At 64.5% G+C, this 11178-nt stretch overlaps 2 protein-coding genes across 2 annotated transcripts in view; both read right to left on the bottom strand.

Moving 5' to 3' along the window:
- The window catches only part of ZBTB7B (zinc finger and BTB domain containing 7B), a 33012-nt gene extending 32635 nt beyond the window's left edge, over positions 1-377 (bottom strand). The window contains exon 1 of the mRNA XM_038383199.2: positions 195-377. The gene's annotated coding sequence lies outside the window, so the exon portion shown is untranslated. The remainder of the gene's footprint in view (positions 1-194) is intronic.
- Positions 378-1374: 997 nt separating this feature from the next.
- LOC119847941 (mothers against decapentaplegic homolog 6-like) lies at positions 1375-6733 on the bottom strand. Its single transcript, XM_038383202.2, has 3 exons — positions 6289-6733; positions 5015-5134; positions 1375-3209 (listed from the first exon to the last, which is right to left on the bottom strand). Exons 1-3 carry the CDS (start codon positions 6686-6688, stop codon positions 2674-2676), a joined length of 1056 nt encoding a protein of 351 aa, XP_038239130.1. The 5' UTR covers positions 6689-6733; the 3' UTR covers positions 1375-2673.
- Positions 6734-11178: the final 4445 nt, after the last annotated feature.

The following is an 11178-nucleotide window of genomic DNA, read 5'->3' on the forward strand; positions in this document are numbered from 1 at the left end:
GGGAGAGCCCTTCAGTCAGAGCCCCTGAACTGCCCATGGGCAGCTGGCACCCCCATCGCAGACCCTGGCTCAGCTCCAGCACCCCCAACACAAAGGAGCTGGGAAGTCGCTTGGCAGGTGCCCCGTCCCCACTCAGCCCAGGACATTCCCACGGGCCCCGAGCGGGACAGACGGGGGCATCGACGGGCACTCACCTTCCGCCCCCCCAGGACAGGGCCCCTCCGGGGCGCTGGGCAGCACAGCAGAGATGAGGGTGCCTGACGGCAGTGGGGCCAGCCTGAGGACAGGGAGCCTCTGATCCCATCTCTGCCCAGCCGGGCAGCGTGGCAGGAAGGACCGGGCGGTCATTGCCGACAGCTGCGGGCGGCCTTGGCTTGTTCTGGCCTGCAGAGGGCACTGCTGGGCACTGAACGGGAGCCGCAGTGCAAGGGAGAGCCAAACTGGGCTGCACGTGCGTGTGTGTGTGTGCAGGGTGCCTGTGTGTGTTTGTGCATTGTGTGTGAGGGTGCATGTGCGTGTGTGTGTGTGCAGGGTGCATGTGCCCATGTCCATGTGTATGTGAGTGTGCAGGGGTGCATGTACATGGGTGTGCCTGTTTGTGTTTGACCATGTGTGAGTGCATGTGAGGGTGCATGTACATGTGTGTGTGCCCGTGTGTGTGCATGTGCAGGGGTGCATGTACTTGTGTGTGTGTGCATGCTAGCCTGTGAAGGGTGCATAGACATGCATGTGTACCTGTGTGTGTGTGTGTGCAGGGGTGTATGTATGAGTGTGTGTGCATGTATGTGTGTGTGCGCATGTGAGGGTGCATCTACTTGTGTGTGTGTGTGCCCACATGTGTGTGTGCATGTGTGCATGTTCGTGTGTGTGTGCACGTGTGAGGGTGCATGTATGTGTATGTGTGTGTGCACGCACGGGTGCACGTGACCATGTCTGTGTGTGCATGTACATGTGTGTGTGTGTGCATGTGCATGCTAGCCTGCGAGGAGTGTGAGGACATGCGTGTGGCATCCCTGATTAGGCTGCCCAGTGTACCCGCCGTGGGGCCGTGGTCTGTGGTGTGGGGGTGCCTGGTGTTTGGGGTGGGGGAGGTGCATATCAGAGCCATGGCAGGAAGGCCCCCACCCCCAGCCATGATTCTCAGGGAGGCCAGGCACCCACAGGCTGGGGTCCCTCCCTGCCCCACGCCCAGACCCAGCTGTGATGGAATGATATGTGTAGCACTGTGGGGCTGGCCCCCTCACCAGCTGCCATGGTGGTTACCGAGCTCCGCTGACGCCCCCCCCCCCAGTTCCCCGGGCCACACGGCAGCTCCCCACGTGCTGGGCACAGGAGGCGTGACTGGTGCAGGGACAACACCTGGGACAGCAGCGATTCAGTGGCACCATTTATTGGAGTAATAAATAACAGCGCCGGGCCGGGCAGGTCCCGGCAGAGTGGCTGTGGCTATAAGAACTTGGAGCTGCTCCATGCAGCACCGGTGCCAGCCCAGCCAGGCCCCTGTGCCCGGCAGGGCGGGCTGTGGAGATGGCTGGGTCTGCATTGCAGGGGACCTGCAGCACTGCCCTCTACCCTGCCAGGCTGGGCCCGGAGCTGTCTGCTGAATGCAGGACACCCTGCTAGTCATGAGAACTTCCCCCGGGGGGGCTGCCCCCCCAGCCTCTGAGCCTTCTTAACACGGGAGCTTTGGGTGCTGCTGGCCACCTGGACCCTGCTCCCCCCACCAGCCCTGCTGGCTCCTTCTGCCAGCTCTGAGCTTCCCCCCAGCCTCTCCCCACCACTCTCTGTGCCTCCCCCTACACATGGACCAGCCTCTGTGCCCCCACCCCAGGGCCCAAGGTTCCTCCTGAGCCCTGGGTATTGGGGCCTGGTCAGAGCCCCCATGGCCAAGAATTCGCCCTGTTCTGAGTCCTGCCCTACTGCTACCTCCCTCCTGCTTCACCTCCTCCCCCTTTGCAGATGTGCTCAGCCCCTCTCGACCTCGAAAACCCCCTCCCAGCCCAGCCCAGCCCACCAGGCTCCCAGAGGGGGCTGAGACTCACCTGGCCACCGCCTGGGCCAGTGCCCAGAATGGATCAGCTGGCCCAGCAGGTGGCAAGTGGGCAGGGGGTCAGGCTGGCACATGGAGCCGCTCCCCCCACACTTGACAGGTTTTTAATCTACTTTTCTTTACAAAAATAAGATAATTTGAAATAAATGGTGAGAACTGCCTGGTTGCCATCACTGCCTCCCTGCCAAGTGCATCCGACATCACAGGGCAGGGCAGGGGCTGGGGGGAGGGCAGAGGGACGGGGGGGCAGGGGGTAAGGGGAGATGGGGTGGGGGAGGGGCAAGGCAGAGGGGTGGGATAGCCAGAGGGACGGGGGTGGGGGGCTGGGGAGACGGGGAAGGGGGGGAGGAGGCTGGGGGGCAGGGCAGCGGGAGTGGGGCAGACAGGGGCTGACCAAGGCCATAGCACCCAGGCTGGGGATGGCTGGAGAGGCCCATAGGCCCAAGCCGCAGGCTCATGATGGGGTCGGGGCGGAGGGAGGCTGCGATGGGGTTTCTAGGCAGAGGGGCCAGAGGCAGCGGGGCCAGGCCTCAGAGGTGGGGCCCGAGGGACGCTCCCCCACTCCACTCGGCTGGCAGGGCCCGTGGCCGCAGCGGGAGCGGCTGTGCTGGGCTGTGCCCCCGTCAGCGGGGCTTGGTGAGCAGGATCTCCAGCCAGCAGGGGCAGGCGGTGATGAACTGGCGGGAGTAGCAGGGGCCCCAGCCCTTGGCGAAGCTGATGCGGATGCTGTTGGGGTCGCAGGGCCCATCGCCCGGCCTCCGCCAGCCGGCCTGGCCACCCACGCGCTCGTAGTCAAACACCTGTAGGGAGTAGCCAGGCAGCACCTTGTGCACGGGTGGGCCACGGGCGCCGGGGGGCCCCAGCGTGGGGGAGCTGACGAAGATGGGGTGCTCGCTGCGGTTGTAGGCCCACACCCCGTCCCGCTCCCGGCTCAGCAGCAGCCCGCGGCCGATCTTGCTCCGGGCCCGGCGCACGGCCGCACTGCGCCTCTCAGCCTGCAGCTGGCCCAGGGAGAAGCCGCTCCCCTGCGGCAGCTCACAGAAGATGTTGATGGAGGTTTCGTGCACGGTGTAGAGACGGCCCACCCGCGTCCGGTGCTCCCAATAGGCCAGCTTGCACCAGCAGCCGTCCCTGATGGTGCTCCGCGCCAGGCCGGGATCTGCAGGAGTGAGAAGGGACCTCTGAGCCCACGTACAGAGCAGCCCCTGCATCCCCCACTGAGCTCCCAGAGACTGAACGGAGCACCCAGGGACCCTCCCCGGTGCTGGGACGCAGCCCGTCTGGGGTGGGGTGCAGGGATCGGTTATATAGAGACCCCTCGCCCGGCGCTGAGATGCAGCTGCCTCTGGGGTGGGACACAGGGGGTGTTTATACAGGGACTCCTCCCCCAGTGCTGGCTGTGGGGGGGACACGTGAGGGCTAGTTATACAGAGACCCCTCGCCTGGTGCTGAGAGGCAGCTGGCTCTAGGGTGGGGCACGGGGGCTGGTTATGCAGGGACCCCTCGCCTGCCACTGGCCGTGGGTGAGCTGCAGGGCTCTGGATACAGCCACACAGAACCAGTTTAGCACCGGCAGTGGAGGAGGCTCCGGCGTCTCTTTCAAGCGGCAGGGGGTTGGGGGCAGGCCGGCCTGAATGCCCCAGATTGAAATTCGGCCCGGCCTGTGGTGTGGGCGGGTAGGGAACAGGCCCTGGGCTCTGCAAGGGGCAGTTTCAGGCCCCATCTCTGCTGAGGAAGAGGAGCTGCCTCGCTCTGCGATTCAGCATGGCCGGCGGGGTGACTCCTGCTAGGGGGCTCAGCCCCGCCACACTGGCCCTCCTGGGGTTCTGGCTGCCCGACCCTGCTGGCCCCGAGCAGACGGACACAACCTCCCCCAACGCCCCAGGCTCGGCCCCCCTGGGCTGGAGCAGGGCGTCCAACTCCACCATGGAGCCAGACAATCATGGGGGGTGTGAGTCACGGTGGGGTGCTGTGATCCGGCACGTAGGCCCAGGACGGCCCCAGCCACTGTCCCAGGGGACCGCCCGCCATGGCGCGGCAAGTGGGGGGCGGGTCCGGCAGCGGGCGCTGTTCCCAAGGCCCTTGAGCCGTGGGAGGGAAGGCGGAGCCCGGGGAAGGAGCCGGTGGCCAGCAGCCAGGCCGGAGCGCGGCTTGTGCGTCAAGGCACATTGTGAGTGTCCCTGTGGGCAGCACTTCCTGCGGCGGGGAACGCGGACGGGCCAAAAATAACAGGCGCAGCCGGGGCTGGGGGACGGGACGGAGCCACCCGCTCCCCGCAGACAGGAACCCCCCAGTCCTGGCTGCTCTGAGCAGCTTTTCCTCCTGGACTTGATGGGGGGCCTGACTCGGGGGGGGGCTGGTTATCACCCCCCAACCCCCTCTCCTGAAGCCCCAGAGGAGATGCGGGGCAGCAGCAAGGTCAGATCTGCTCTGGGTCTCTCGGGGGGGTGGTGTCTGGGGCAGACCTCACCTGCCCTTCCTACCCCCCAACTCCTTCTGACCTACAGAAGGGGAAGCCCCAGGCCCAGCAGCTGGGACCCTGCTCTGTGAGGGGCTGAGCTGGCAAGGGAGGGCCCAGGATGCCCCAGGGGCCCCATGTCGGCAACTCTCCAGGCTCTGAAGGCCAGGATGGCTCAGTGGGTGCCCTGGGCCCCCGACTCACAGCGGGGGCGGGGGGTTTACCTGACCCACACCCAGTGCTGCTGGCTCTTGAGCAGTAGGCTTCTCCATGGCTCCACCATGGGGCCCTTCCTCCACAGTGGGGCCCCCAAAACCTCACACGGGAGGAAGGTGGCAGCAGGATCCCCCTGATACCCAGGGCTGCAGCCTGGCAGCACTGATCCCCACACAGCCCAGGGCTGGTCATCCAGAGCCCCCTGAAGCTCCCTGCCTGGGCCTGGCGGTCACATCCTGGGTGCCCCCCAGTCCCTATGGGCACCCCTTGCCCCCCGGTCCTCACCATACCTTGCCAGTCTCCATGGACATTGCAGCCAGACTCCGGGTGGCTGGAGTTGGGGCGCTCTGACACCTCTGTCCATGGGCAGCTGAAGGGGTAGATTTTGGAGTAAGGGGGTGGCGGCGTCTCTGAAAGGGAACCAGACAAGAGCGGAAACCGGTGAGCAGCTGCCTCTGGGGCAGCCCCCTCCCCACCCCACTCCGATGCCAGCCCTCCCCTTCCAGCCCAATGCAGCCCCAAAACTAGCAGGGCAAGTGGGACCAAGTTCTGGGGATAGACAGACAGACAGACAGAGGGGGTGTCTGGGTGTAACGAAGTGGGACTGTTCTTAATGTTTCCTCTGAATATTGTGGGGGTGCCTCAGTTTCCCCTATGCAGTTCTTAAGTATCTAGGGGGTGGGATAAGGGGGTATGATCGTTGTAGAGCCCTAGAGGGCAGGTGTGTGCAGGGGTCTGGACACAGAGAATGGCGACACCCTGTTTCCTGGCAGCTGATGGCCTGGGCCCTTCCCCCCTGCAAGGTGAGAGCTAAAGGGTTGGAGAACAAAGGAATCAGGTGCCCTCCTGGCCTGGGAGAGGGACAAAGCCCAGAGGAGGGGGGCGAGGGCTGGAGAGAGTTTCAGTTTGGGGCAGGCTGGGAAAGAGGAGTGAAGTGCAGACGGGGTGGTCTGGCTCACTGCCCCCCCAAAATGGACCTAGCTGAGGGGTCCTGTTCTCTGTACCTACAAGCTCTGGTTTAGACCCTGTTCCTGTCGTCTAATAAACTTTCTGTTTTACTGGCTGGCTGAGAGTCCAGTCTGACTGCGGAGTTGGGGGGCAGGACCCTCTGGCTTCCCCAGGACCCCGCCTGGGTGGACTCGCTGTGGGAAGCGCAGGGAGGGGCAGAGGATGCTGGATGCTCCGAGGTCAGACCCAGGAAGAGGGGAGCCGGGTGAGCTGTGTGTCCTGCAGACAGGCTACTCCCAGAGAGGAGACTCCCCCAGAGTCCTGCCTGGCTTTGTAGGGAGCAGCTCCAGAGCGTCGCCCGCCCAGGGACTCCGTGACACTGGGGATAGGTAGATAGATAGATGGAGGTGTCTGAGGATAGACAGACAGACAGACGGAGGAGGTGTATGAGGACAGACAGACAGACAGAGGGGGTGTCTGGGGACAGATTGGGCAATCGAGTGGTGTGGGTGGGCCAGCCACCCTTCCCATGCTGACCCCCAGCTCCGAGTGGCGCTGCTTGCAGTGGGGGGCTGCGCCGTGTGTGACCCCAGCCCGGCCCCCCCGCCCCACTCACCAGGCATGGCGAGCCGGCTGAGGTGGTGGGGGTTGCAGCAGAGCGTGGCCCCCTCGCCGCAGCCTCCCCAGCCCCCGAAGCTCTGGCAGCCGCTCAGGCGCTTGAGCTCGTGGGGATGCCGGAGGTCAGGCCAGCGGTAGAGCCGGCAGAGCAGCACCTGAGGGGGCAGGGCCTGCTTGGTGCCGCGCAGCTCCGCTCGGGCCACCCAGACGCAGCCCGACTGCTCGGCTCCCCGGCTCTCCACCGCCTGCACCAGCAGCTCCAGCTCCTCGTCCTTCAGCTTCTTGAAGAGGGCGTGAGCGGCAGGCTTGAGGGCGCCGGGCCCATCCTCGGGGCCGGGGGCCGCACAGCGATGCCTCCAGAGCCGCCGCACCAGGCCGGCCCGCCGCGAGCGGAACATGGGGTGCGGGCCCCACCTGCGGGGGAGAGGGGGGTCACGGCCGCTCCAGAGATCCCCATGGCCCTGCCTGTCCAGGCCCAGGGCACCCAGCCGCACCAGGGGTAAGCAGGTGTTGCCCTGCAACTCCCCGCCCCACGCATCAGGTATAGCAGGGATCCAGCCGGACACCGGGGTCCCCACGCCACCGGGGCTGGATCCGCTCCTTACTGCGGCGGGGCCCCAGCCTGGGGACGACACCCGGCCTCGGCGCAGCTCCCTTGAGGGGAAGCCGACCTGCCCCAGGCCTGCCTTCTCCAGGCCAGGCTGGCTGGGGCTGCGCTGAGCCGGTCTCCCCAGCTCGGCCCCCTGGCCAGCTGGGCTGGGAGTCTGAATCCAAACTCCTGGGGCCGGAGGGAGGGGGCAGGGTCAGTGCTGGGAGCTGGGCCATGGCCGGCAGCACCAAAAGCCGGGCAGGGATTCTCCACCTCTGGCACCCGCTGCTGGGGCAGGAATGAAACCCCCGACGACGCAGCGGGGCGCCCCTCACCCCTCCGCAGCACCCGCCGGGCAGCCACATCCCCAGAGACCCTGGCAGTCAAACCGAGAATTTGATGGAGAGGCTGCTGTTCATTCCTGACACACTCACTGCCACTCACCTGCTGCTCACTGTCACACACACGGTCCCACACACTCACTGACGCCTGCACAAACACACAATGCAGCACACACACATGCTGCCGCTCACGGACACACACACTCACAGACACAAACCCTGACACCTGTGCAGACACACTGCGCCGCGCACACACACACAGTCACACCCATGCTGCTGCTCACTGACACACACTCACACACAGTCACACCCACACTGCTGCTCACTGACACACACACATACACACAGTCACACCCATGCTGCTGCTCACTGACACACTCACAGACACACACACTCACAGACCCATACCCTGACACCTGTGCAGACACACTGCGCAGCACACACACACACAAAGAGTCACACCCATGCTGCTGCTCACTGACACACACACATACACAAAGACACACACAGTCACACCCATGCTGCCGCTCACTGACACACTAGCTGACACACACACTCACGGACCCACACCCCGACACCTGTGCAGATACACTGCGCAGCACACACACATAGTCACACACACGCTGCACAGTTCAATGCAGCGGCTCCCCTAGGCCGTGCCGAGTGTTGTTGGCCAGCTCCAAAGGCAGCACTCCCGGGTAGCACCCCCTGTCTAGTGACTGGTGCACCCCCAGGGACGGGCCAGTCCCCCTGGTGTGACGGGGCCCCTGGTATGTGTAGCTAGGCCCTGCGAGCGTGCAAGGAGGGCGTGAGCGGCAGGCTTGAGGGCGCCGGGCCCATCCTCGGGGCCGGGGGCCGCACAGCGATGCCTCCAGAGCCGCCGCACCAGGCCGGCCCGCCGCGAGCGGAACATGGGGTGCGGGCCCCACCTGCGGGGGAGAGGGGGGTCACGGCCGCTCCAGAGATCCCCATGGCCCTGCCCGTCCAGGCCCAGGGCACCCAGCCGCACCAGGGGTAAGCAGGTGTTGCCCTGCAACTCCCCGCCCCACGCATCAGGTATAGCAGGGATCCAGCCGGACACCGGGGTCCCCACACAGAGGGGCAGAGCGCCCTGGCTGGGACCGGGGCCTGGTCCCCATGCTGACCCCCCAGGGAGAGAGCGAACCCCCCCATGCCCACAGAACACACACCCCTCCCCCAGGGCTGGCAGGCAGGGTCACACAGGTACCCACCCACCAGCCCCCAGACCTGCCCCCCTTCCCCACATACCTCCTGGCTCCCCAGGAGGGGATCTGATGGACCCAGCCTGTGATGAGCTGCATTTATGACCGCGGTGGGAGGGAAGGGGCGGGGAAGGGGGGGAGGAGGGGGAGAAATGGAGCCAGAGATGGGGCAGGGAGGAGGGACAAGGGCCTAGGCTCGGCTGCCTCCCACCCAGAACCCCGAGAGACACAGCCACGGACACACACTCACACACACACACACACATGCCCTGCCTGACACACGTAGTGCCCGGCACACACACACACACGTCCTGACGCACATAGTGCCTAACACACACATACACACACACATATACTGCCTGACACACATAGTGCCTGGCACACACACACACATCCTGCCTGACACATGTAGTGCCTGGTGCACACACACACACACACATACATGCTGCCTGACATACATAGTGCCTGGCACACACAAACACACGTCCTGACACACATACTGCCTCACACACACACACATCCTGCCTGACACACGTAGTGCCTGGCGCACACACACACACACACACGCGCGCACACACATCCTGACACACATAGTGCCTGGCACACACACATCCTGCCTGACACACATAGTGCCTGGCACACACACACATGTCCTGACACACGTAGTGCCTGGCACACACACACACGTAGTGCCTGACACACATAGTGCCTGGCACACACACACACACACACACGTGAGCTGTAGCTCACGAAAGCTTATGCTCTAATAAATTTGTTAGTCTCTAAGGTGCCACAAGTACTCCTTTTCTTTTTGCTAATACAGACTAACACGGCTGCTACTCTGAAACACACACGTCCTGACACACATAGTGCCTGGCACACACATAACAGACACAAACACGTGTCCTGACACACGTACCGTGCCTGGCACACACACAAGCATGCCCTGACACATGTATCACCTGGCACACACACACACAGGCCCTGACACACATACTACCTGGCACACACATGCATCCTGACACAAGTGGCACCCAGCACACAAACATACATCCTGACACATATGACACCAGGGGCACGCACACACACACATGCACACCCTGACGCACGTACCGCCTGGCACATGACACATACATGCCCTGACACATGTATCACCTGGCACACATGTGTTCTGACACACAGCACCTGGTGCGCACACACACACACGCATACCCTGACACATGTACTGCCTAGCACATACACATGCCCTGACATATGCGAACATGCAGCCGCACACAGCACATGCTCAAACACTCATGCAACCCCTGTGCCATGCACGCGGTCACAGTCACATTGACACACACACAGAGCACATGCTCACAAACATGCGTGCACACAGTGACATGCATACGCCAGGTGCCAGGCAAGGCAACTGGGGGCCGTGGCCCATTCCACAGCCCCCCCGTTGGCAGAGCTGGGGTGCTCACTCACAGTGGGGCAGCTGGCGGGTGTGGTGCCTGGCGCTGGGGCTCAGTGGTAGGGACCTGCTCTCCGGGCGGCTGGGATACTTCTGCCTGGCGCACTCTGTGGCCAGGGCTTTTTCCTGCCGGCGGCTCCCCTCCCACGGCCCTCCCAGCTGGGGGAATTAATTGATTCGAGGCTGCCCAGACTTCTTGGCTGGGCTGCAAGGAGGGAAGCTGAGCTCAGTGAAAACAGTGCAATGGGGAACCCCAGGCTGGGGGTGGGGTGGGGGGACCCCGGTGGGGGCAGAGCCCCAGGCGGGGGGGTTCTGAGCGGGACCTTGGGGGCAGAGCCCTGGGCAGGGGGGAATGTGGAGTGAGGGGAAGCCCGGGGGGGCAGAGTCCTGGGCTGGGGGGTGTGGACTGGCCCCAGAGACAGCCAGACGGATGGCAGCAAAGTGCAGCAAGGGGCCAGGAGCTGGGCAGATGCCAGGACCCTCACCATGACCTGGGCAGCATGTGGACAGGCACCAGCTCACCCCGGGGTTCCCATTCACACAGAGACCCCCATCTTGGGTTTGATTCACGGCATTAATTGGCCAGAGGGACCAGCAAGATGGGGGCTTACACTCCAGTGGGGGTCACATGCTGCCTTGGGGTTGGGTTGCCCCTTGAGCCGGAGTCTGCCCTGCCCAGTGGAGGAGGCTCTGTGTTGTGGGGCAGGCAGACTCTGCAGTGCTGGTGGGGGCTCTGTGGAGCACGGGGGGCTCTGAAGCATGGGGCCATCTTGATGTCTTTTCCGGGTTGGCCAGTTTTGCTGTCACACCCCTTCCAGTTCTGGTTCTTGGGTCCCTCGTGGTTGGGGGGAGCGGGGCCCTGGCAGAGCACTGGGGTGAGACGGGCTCCAGGCCTCGAACCCCACCCCGTCTGGGCGCCCTGGGCAATCACACCAACGCACCAAGGCTACTGGCCTGAGAAGCCAGCCCCATGCCCGTCGGCCGGCTCTGCCAGCCCCACTGCTACCCCCACCCCGCCTCTGCCAGCCCCATGCCCGTTGGCCCGCTCTGCCAGCCCCAAACCTGCCAGCCCCCACACTGCTGTCCCCCCCAGCTGGCCTCCTCTCTGCTCCCCCCTGCCTAGCCAGCCCCCGCCCCACCAGCCCTACACCCAGGGCCCTGGCTGAGCAGGCCTGGGGTTCAGCTGGCTCAGGTTGTGGGGGGGGGGCTCCCCGAGGCTGGCGCTGGGGGGTTGTCCCTTTAAGAGGGTGGGAGCAGATTCCATGGAAAGGCGGTTAAT

This window comes from Dermochelys coriacea, chromosome 24, assembly GCF_009764565.3.
Source record: "Dermochelys coriacea isolate rDerCor1 chromosome 24, rDerCor1.pri.v4, whole genome shotgun sequence".
NCBI classification, from domain to species: domain Eukaryota; kingdom Metazoa; phylum Chordata; order Testudines; family Dermochelyidae; genus Dermochelys; species Dermochelys coriacea.